The 9,565-nt window shown below is 37.7% G+C and overlaps 1 protein-coding gene across 1 annotated transcript in view; it reads left to right on the top strand.

Annotated features, from left to right (window-relative positions):
* Positions 1-6,183, top strand: part of LOC104967269 (estrogen receptor beta-like) — a 22,254-nt gene extending 16,071 nt beyond the window's left edge. The window contains exons 3-5 of the mRNA XM_010796684.1: positions 796-872; positions 3,528-3,644; positions 5,846-6,183. Coding sequence (XP_010794986.1) covers positions 796-872; positions 3,528-3,644; positions 5,846-6,183 — 532 coding nt within the window. The remainder of the gene's footprint in view (positions 1-795; positions 873-3,527; positions 3,645-5,845) is intronic.
* The last annotated feature ends 3,382 nt before the right edge of the window (positions 6,184-9,565 follow it).

The following is a 9,565-nucleotide window of genomic DNA, read 5'->3' as shown; positions in this document are numbered from 1 at the left end:
GCAGGAGAGGACTCTTTACAGTAGAGACACTACATACTGATATACATGTACACCTGAACATCAGCAGGAGAGGACTCTTTAAAGTAGAGACACTACATACTGATATACACCTGAACATCAGCAGGAGAGGACTCTTTAAAGTAGAGACACTACATACTGATATACACCTGAACATCAGCAGGAGAGGACTCTTTAAAGTAGAGACACTACATACTGATATACACCTGAACATCAGCAGGAGAGGACTCTTTAAAGTAGAGACACTACATACTGATATACACCTGAACATCAGCAGGAGAGGACTCTTTAAAGTAGAGACACTACATACTGATGTGAACCTGAACATCAGCAGGAGAGGACTCTTTAAAGTAGAGACACTACATACTGATATACACCTGAAGATCAGCAGGAGAGGACTCTTTAAAGTAGAGACACTACATACTGATATACACCTGAACATCAGCAGGAGAGGACTCTTTAAAGTAGAGACACTACATACTGATATACACCTGAACATCAGCAGGAGAGGACTCTTTAAAGTAGAGACACTACACACTGATATGAAACCTTAAAACCTTAATATTGGTCCCTCTCATGAAATCCTAACCTCTAAATGTCTCAGAGGAATAATAAATAGTATCTAGGGGCTTTAAGAAACCTTTGAGAGTAAAGGAAAAAGAAAAACAGCCGCTGTAGTGCCATAACACATTGAGGCTAATCAGAAAAAGATGGATTGCATGATTTATTTTAGGATAAAATGTGCAGACTGTGTGAATTATTGTGCCGACTCAGCAGTTGTGAAACGCTGCTGCAGGTATTCGTTTATGCACAGCTGCCTCTGCTGGTGCTGCATCACAGCCTGGTGTCTGAGAGTTTTAAAGGGAAAGTCAAATGTGCATTAAGAGCGACACTTCCTGGGTTTTAATGTGCAATTAGAAACATTTAATGAAGCCTTAATATTTCTAAGATTTGCACGAGAACATTGTGATAATTATGTAGAAGTGGTTCTGTTTTGGATTTTATGGTAACTAAGAAACCCGATGACAGATGGCAATGTTCTCTTAGCTATAAACGTATGATGCATTCTGTTATCCATCAGCAGTCTTCTCACTAATGCTGCCACCTTCATCACATCTACAGACATTTGCATTGCTTATTAAAACCTGTTAGTTAGTTCTCTGCCAACAAGGAGGTGTTGGGAGAGGACACGAGAATTAAAAAGGTGAATAGGGTAAAAAAAAGTCCTTATAGATATCACCATGACACTTTCCAAGTTGTGCTGACGGAATATTTGTTTGCATTACAAGTTTTCTGAATGTATATGTTTGAACATGCAAATGGCGTTATGTTAGGAAATATGTTTTCTAAAATGTCTAGCTCATAAATGCGAACGTTGGATAAAGCCTGGCAGAGAATTCTTGATTCTTTTTTTCTATTAGAGTAAAAGTTTTTTTACAGAGGCGATGTCTTTGTGTCACTTCATAAATCAAAAAATACTGCCATTAAAACACCTTTTCTGCATGTTTTAGTGATAAAGTAGGTAATAATGAGTGAACCTGAATGAACAAGACATATAGCCTGCAGTGTTTTGCGTTATGAAAATAAAATCCTGCAGGAAAAGAAGACGAAGAGTAAAGCGATGACAATGAGCCTTGGTGTGTAAATCCAGCAACGAGCCTCTGAGAGATTACTGTAAAGAGTTTAGTGTGTGTGTGTGTGTGTGTGTGTGTGTGTGTGTGTGTGTGTGTGTGTGTGTGTGTGTGTGTGTGTGTTGTGACTGGATGTCTTGTGTACTCGGTGGCAGATGGTGGAGCACCTCCGTCAGATTAATAGCTGAATTTTCCCTCCAATCGGATCTGCCCGAAGCCCAGGGGGGAGCGGTAAAAATAGTCTGACGTGTCTAATCTGCTGTGTGTGTGTATGTGTGTGTGGCCGAGCATTACTATACTTGTGCGGACCTACATCTGTTTACACAGTCACGTGTGGGGACTCGCCTCCCTCATGGGGACAAAATGGAGGGGAATCATTAATTTTAGGGTGAAGACTTGGTTAGGTTTAGGGTTAGGAGTAGTGTTAAGGGTAAGGGTTAGGTGTGTGTTGGTTATGGTTAAGGTTAGGATAAGTCTCCAGGAAATGCATGTAAGTCAATGTAANATATACCACAACATAAAATCACGTGTTATCACTCTCTCCTCCTGTGAGAAACATTGTAATGCTTTGTGAGTGGTGCAAAATGCTACGTCTGGTGATCCTAAGGATCACCAGACGTAGCATTTTGCACCACTCACAAAGCATTACAATGTTTCTCACAGGAGGAGAGAGTGATAACACGTGATTTTATGTTGTGGTATATTTTGGAGGAATCCATTTTGTTCACTTTACTTATAATTGAGACTTCATTTCCAGTCAACACACAAAAGTGCCAAAGGAAAACACATGTATACAAGAATTGGAAAGTTATTCCACACAAAAGTAAAATCTTTCATTTTTAAGCAATGCATTGTGGCAAAGTTGGTTGATTGTCAACATTATCCAGATTGAAATATTGTATTAATGTCCATGGTCCCCAGGGCCCAGGAGTTTAAAACTTTGAATCTCAATCAGATCCGATCAGATTTTGAAATCTCATTTTTTGTGATCCAGGATCAGACAAGTCGGCCAGATTTTGTCCCTGGAGTTCAAAGCAATTCAGGATAGGATCAGCCTGATCCAGATTACGATTTTTCAAGATGACTAGATCCTGAATATCAGTGCTTTAATCCTACCGATCGCCATCTAGTGGACATGAAAAATAAAACAAGGAAGACAAGAGACCACATTGCAGACATCTATTGTCCGCAATTACTTTTGAAAGGTGATGACAGATGGACTTTTTTTTGTTGAAGGTATTTTTTCTTTAATCTAAATTACATTTGTGATTGACAATCTTTGTTGTGATACTTTCATGAGCATAAACATTTATGTCATCAACATTTGGTTGAATACAAAATAGGCCACCACAAACATGACCAAAAAATGAAAAATAAAATTGATTTGCCATGAAGGCAAAAAATGGTGTATTATTTCAGTTAACAAACTTTGCCATCTTATTTATATTGAAACATATTTTTAAATAAATTGTACAGTACATTTTGCTCTGGTAATCCACTGGAGATCCACCCCTCTGGTGGGATCAGGATAATGTTGTCGGTTTGAACTACCCGTTTTGAAGATTTGATCCAGATTAAAGCTTGGATTGGATTTCCTGATCTGGTCGGATATCAAAGTGATCCTAATCCTGTTTTTTGGTTTTGAACTCCCCAAAATCCAAATCTGATCTGATCAGATAGGGATTAAAAGTTTTGAACTCCTGGGCCCAGATGGTTCCCTCACATTCCCAGCCCCTCCACCTGCAGGGAAACATTCAATTTGATCCAGAATATGTCAATATCTGCTTTATGGAATAGATGAAACCCTCTTTAATGGTCATATGTCTTCCGTCCTTTTTTGTCGTCATGTCCTCCATTTTGTGCTTCTCTTTGTTTCAGGACACAATGACTACATCTGCCCGGCGACTAATCAATGCACGATAGACAAGAACCGCCGGAAGAGCTGCCAGGCATGTCGTCTTCGCAAATGCTGTGAAGTCGGCATGACCAAGTGCGGTAAGTGTCTTTTTGTTTTCTCGTGTCCATTTTGAATGTGTGTTTGTTTTCTCCTTCTGTTCCCATCGAGGTTCGTGCCTCTTCTCTTTCTCAAAGGAACCAGAAACTGTCTCCAGTCAGGATATTTATTTCATTTTCTTTAAAGCAACTTGCTGTAATGGTTGTCATCTGTGTCATCAGTTCCCCGTGGCTTAGTTTGTCCAAGAATGTCCTTTTCCCTGAGCAGCAGCCGGGAGAGTTGTTGTTTATTTCCATGTGAGTTTGATTGGTTCAACAGCTGCATGAAGAGAAGTGGCTTTCTGTGGCTGTGGAGGAATTCAAGTCATTCATTTGTCAGTATAGTTAAATGCCATGGGGAGATCAGATAGTGTTTGGTTCATTGTGTAATTTTCAGATTAGCAGGCAGATGTTTTTTTTTAACAACAACACCCTCTGTTCTCTACCTGCTCAGAAAAGTCGGCAACTATCTGGTGAACATGTTGGAGCGTTTAGCAACTAAAGAGCCAGACACCTCCCTCAGGACTTTAGTGGAAACCATAAACTACTGCTATCCGAATCGACATGAAACTGAAAGAGAGATTTATTGGACTTGAATTAATCGGGGTCGGAAGTAGGACTGACAGTAAATGTTTATAACAGTCATTATCTGCTGGATGATTTAATAAGCAACTGTTTGCAATAGGTTCACCATACTGTGATGATGACAGTATTATGTTCACAGATTGATATTGTTCTGCCTCCAAGAAGCCAGATATATCAGTTTTAGCAGGTTTTAATAGCATTTAAAACATGGCAATTTACAAAATATGTAAATATACAGTGTGGGTTATGTTTCACAAATACAGAGTGTATAGTGTGACATGCATTGGTGGAATGTCATTAAGTACACTCACTCACTGTATTCAATCACTCAATTGTTTTGAGTATTTCCGTACTACTTTATACTTCTTATCCACTACATTTCAGAGGCAGGGAAGTTATATAACACTCATAGTTGCTTTTTATTATGTTACTTTTACAAAAATGATATGACAGTTCTGTACTTCTAATAAACCCAGTTTTTCTAAAAGTGTCTACAATTGGTACCACTTTGAAAAACAATGTATTATCTTTTAATATTATATTTTTTATTGATTACATATTGTAATTATTAAACATGTGTTGCATGTATTCTGCAGTAATAAGAGGATAACTTCATATTCTTTCATAATGTAAAAAGAGCCATAGCAATTATTTTTACTTTTGATATTTGATGTACATTTAGCTGATAATACTTCTCTTCTCAAATAATATTTAGAATTCAGGACTATTGCTTAGACCAGTGGTTCTCAACTGGTGGGTCGCGACCCAAAAGTGGGTCGCGGACCCGTTTCGAGTGGGTCGCGGATGTGTGAGTGAAGACATTTTTTTTTTTTAAATTTAAAAAAAATTGGGGGGAAAAAAGTCAAACTTTCATTTTTGAAGGCCCAATTTTCTAACGCTGTGCATGCAGTAGGCGTTGGACTGGAAGTACCGGAGACTAGTAGTCACGTGGTGATCATCTTCTCAATAAAACATCTTTGCTGATGTTTTTTCGAGTCTTCTGGCCAATCAGAATCAAGATTTTTGGCGGAAGTCCTCACGGAGAATAACTTTGCGGTAGAACTATTCTTTATACATCCATGGGTACAACTTCAGATACAAATGAACACGTAATTAAATATGACCCCCGGTTTGATGATTGACATGTCACAGAACAATGGGGGCTATCTACCCTTACCCACAATTTAAAGTAATTCACACAGACTATCTCCTCTTTACTCTTCTCTCTGTGAGGAGCAGCAAGCTGTCAGAACTAAGTGAAAAACAAACAATGGGGTAGTAATAGATTTATTTATTTTCTTCTCAGAGTGTACCAGAATGCATAGTTTGTTAGTATTTATAAAAATCTCCCGGAAAAGCATACTTTAGTTCTGTGAAGGGATATATGCACTGTTCTTAACTTTAATTAATATTGTATGCTGAAAAGCGTATATATTACAGCACGATTTTTTGTTGAATAGATTTGAGTGCTTCAAAATGTTGGGTCGCGATTTATTGACCAAGTAAAAAGTGGGTCCCGAGGCCTGACCAGTTGAGAACCACTGGCTTAGACTGTAGTATTTCTCCACTTACTTTAGTAAAGGATGCTAGCAGTAATGTGAACATCTTCTTTATGTCAGGTTTGCGTAAGGAGCGTGCAAACTGCAGGAACCCCCAGACGAGGCGAGTGACCCGCCTGTCCTCTGAGAGCAGAACCAACCTCCCAAAGGCGTTAAACGGACCAGTGGTGGTTTTATCAAACGCACCCCTCCCTCCGGCTCTGACCCCGGAGCACCTGATCTCCAGGATAATGGAGGCGGAGCCGCCGGAGATCTACCTGATGAAGGACATGAACCGGCCGCTGACTGAAGCCAACGTCATGATGTCGCTCACCAACCTGGCCGACAAGGAGCTGGTCCACATGATCAGCTGGGCCAAGAAGATCCCAGGTGGGTGTGGGGGTGCAAGGAGACTTTAAATAGCATCAAGAAATATGAAAGTCTACTGGAGTTATCCGTTGTCCTATTAATTGTGCTTATGTTTTCTATCACTGTGTTGATGTTCTTTCGTTGTGCTTATGTGTTTTAAAATGTGCTACCAGGTCCTGCATATGGGAGTGAGCACGTATTAGGGATGTCCCGATCACCTTTTTTTGCTCCCGATCCGATTCCGATCATTTGATTTTGACAATTTGCCGATACTGATTTTTCCCGATCCGATCTTTATGCAATGCATTAAGAGGAAAAAAAGAAAAAAAGCATTCAAGTTGTCCCTTAAGGTTATTTTTTTATTTAAATTGGATATTCTATCCAACATGGATATAGCTTCTTTCTTTCACAGCAGCATTGGATCAGTTCAGTTGTGCAGCATTGGATCAAAACTAAATAAAGCTTTCAGTACTCGTTAGCTTACTGCTACAATTAGACACTGCGCCCTGCCCACTCTGTTGCCAGATTTGAGAGAAATAAGCAACCAGGTCTATGAAAACAAGCCCCAAAGAAGCAACACATACATGATGTTGTGTAATTTGAAACCAAAACTAAGGCCTCAGGATGACTTTAAGACTTGAACATGGTCATTTTTGTTTTGTAACATTGAATAATAAAAATAGAAAAAAATATTTAAAAAAATAAATAAAAAAAAACCCGACCCCCGATTTTTTTCTCCCGATTCCGATCTTTTGAAAATCACGTGATCGGCTCCGGCATCCCCGATCACGTCGGATCGGGACACTTAGCACGTTATGGCTAACACCTGGTACAATATCCATGAAGGACTCAAGTCCCCTTCTCAGATAAAATAAACAATCATTAATTGGCATTACTTAAACCACCTTTTTTAAAATTCTGGGTACGTGTGAACCTACCTGGCAATAAACCGTTTCTGATTCTTTTCCGTCCTTTGCATTTAGGCTGCACACTTAATGCACTGCCACTGAGTAATAACAAAATAGGCGTAATTATCTTAACTCTCGGGCAAAAAAAGAAAAAGAAGTCAAATCAAGTCATTGTGCTTATGTTTTCTATCACGTGCTTATTGTTATTATAATCGTGTTGTTGGTTTGTTTTCTCTACAAATGGCCATCCAACTACCAGGGTCCCTGCAGATGGAAGTGAGCATGGTCTCAGCATGCCCATAACCGGGGACTCACCGGTGCTATTGTTAAACCATATCTACGGTCCCTTCTCAAATAAATAAAGAAACCATTTAAAATGGACTACATTAAACCACCTTTTCATCCATTCGATGTAGCTGCACACTTATTGGCACTGCCTGAGTGTGAGTATTAATATTCCTTCATTTAACTACAAATGAGAATATTTCCCACCTTAAAAATAAGACCTCCTCTCATTATGATAAATATCGAGTTCACATAGAGTTGAGAAAAAAAACCCTGCAGCAGTTTTAGACGAATGTCTTATATAAACATCAACGTGTCTGTATAGGAACATCTGGCCCTTTCACAATTCACTTCATTCCTGGTAAATGGTAGCTGCTTACTTCTCTATTTTCATCTTTTTGACTCCAGACTTATAATATATGACCGGGTTTTCTTTAAGCTATCATGGAGCAATATATAAATCCAAGATAGAGTACCTTTTTAAATAATAAAATGTTATTGGTTATATGGTTGTGTTGATAAAATCCAAGATAGCAGTATTTTTATGAGTTATATAATTTATGATAATATGGTTTTATGATCTCATCTCTGTATGGTCTCTGACTAAGCGGCTCTGTTCTGGTATTGTGTTGTATTTGGTCATCCTAGCTTGATTGAGCTTGATGTAGTTCGGAGAGTCGAGTGCTATAGTTTATAGATATGACAGATAGTCTGTTTGTTCTGCAGTATTAATAATGGAACGGGTTTGAATTGATCAAAAAGGCCATATGCTACAGTCTTTGCAACTTTTATTGACCGCCGATTCTCTTGTGTGTGACTTTCTGAATGGCATATAATGATGATGATACAAGGAAAATCAGTGTATGAATTAAGTGGGATCTCGGATTATCGATTTGTACTTTTTGATTATTAAATGTTATTTATTAGAATAATGATTTAATATAATAGTTTTCTTGCTTAATTTCAGTAGTCCTGTGCAATTTCCTTTCAAAAATAGGTGTCACTTAGTATGGTTTGGAGATCGAAAAACATCACCTCGAGGTTGTTTAGAATAAGCAATAGTACAACCCGATTGAATGTGTTGCTTGGTATCTTAGAGTCGTTATTCGTTACTTCATGTTGAGTATGTCTAGAATTTGTGTTTCATATTTTATGTTTTTATAGGAGGGATAATAGTAAGTTGTTTTTATGTGTGTCTTTTAGATAATAACTAGACCCGAAATCCCTGAAAGATAGAGAGAGATTGATGTTATGTCAATGTTTAGAATGCTCTCTCAGGTTATAGTTGAGAGGAAGCGGTATGAATTGGGAGATAAATGTGATGACTATAATATAGAAGCCTCCATAAACTGTTAGAGAATTATAATGGATAGCCTGTGGTTTTCCTCTCTAGTATTAAATTAGACTTAGAGTGTATTAGATCGCAAGGGATGGCGTGTCTACTATATCATCATCTAGAATGTCAATACAATTATTTATACTAGCTAAAATAATTTTGGAATTATAGTCCTGTAAAGATTATACGCGTTTGTAGTTTAGTACGTGATAATATGTACTATTACTGGAAATTAGATAACATAGGGACTTCCAGATCAGCGGTTTCTCTTCGATGTGTATGTCAGAGAAAGTATAACAGAATCCCTTAAAAAAATATACCATTTACTGTAATTGTCTTAGTGAGAATGTGTTGTCTGATGTGGGAGTGAATTCCAAATTCTATAATTGACAGTATAATGGTTGTTAATGAGAATACTGATCTGGAATTGCTGTTCGTATTCTATTGGCATAATGAGATTTCTTTTAAGAGTCATAATATGGTTATTACCTATTCCTCTTTTCTTACTGGTGAGAGATTTCATGTGAATCGACAATTCATGAGTGGTGTTGTTTATGAAGATATAGTGGCATCAAATATGATATAAAGATTTAATGATTGATATGACTTTCATTATCTCTGATGATTATGTGCATCTATATTATGTTGAAAGAGAATTAGTTGTCCAAGAAGTGGATGTTGAACTACATTCTTCACAATGTATCTCATGAAAGTAATTACGATATATATGTATTTAAAACACGAGAATAGAACTATCAATATGTGTTATTACTTGAGGTTCTTTAAATTGAAGCCGTGTCGTGTTAGATGTATTCTCATTAGTTGGCATGGATAATCATGAAGTTATCAGTTATTGAACTGGAACCCTTGATTCATAATACGTATGACAATTCATCTATAGTA

This window comes from Notothenia coriiceps, unplaced genomic scaffold (genome assembly GCF_000735185.1).
Source record: "Notothenia coriiceps isolate Sejong01 unplaced genomic scaffold, NC01 NC01_scaffold00037250, whole genome shotgun sequence".
NCBI lineage: Eukaryota > Metazoa > Chordata > Actinopteri > Perciformes > Nototheniidae > Notothenia > Notothenia coriiceps.
The sequence above is the reverse complement of the archived record's forward strand: the minus strand, read 5'-3'. Positions and strand labels throughout refer to the sequence as shown.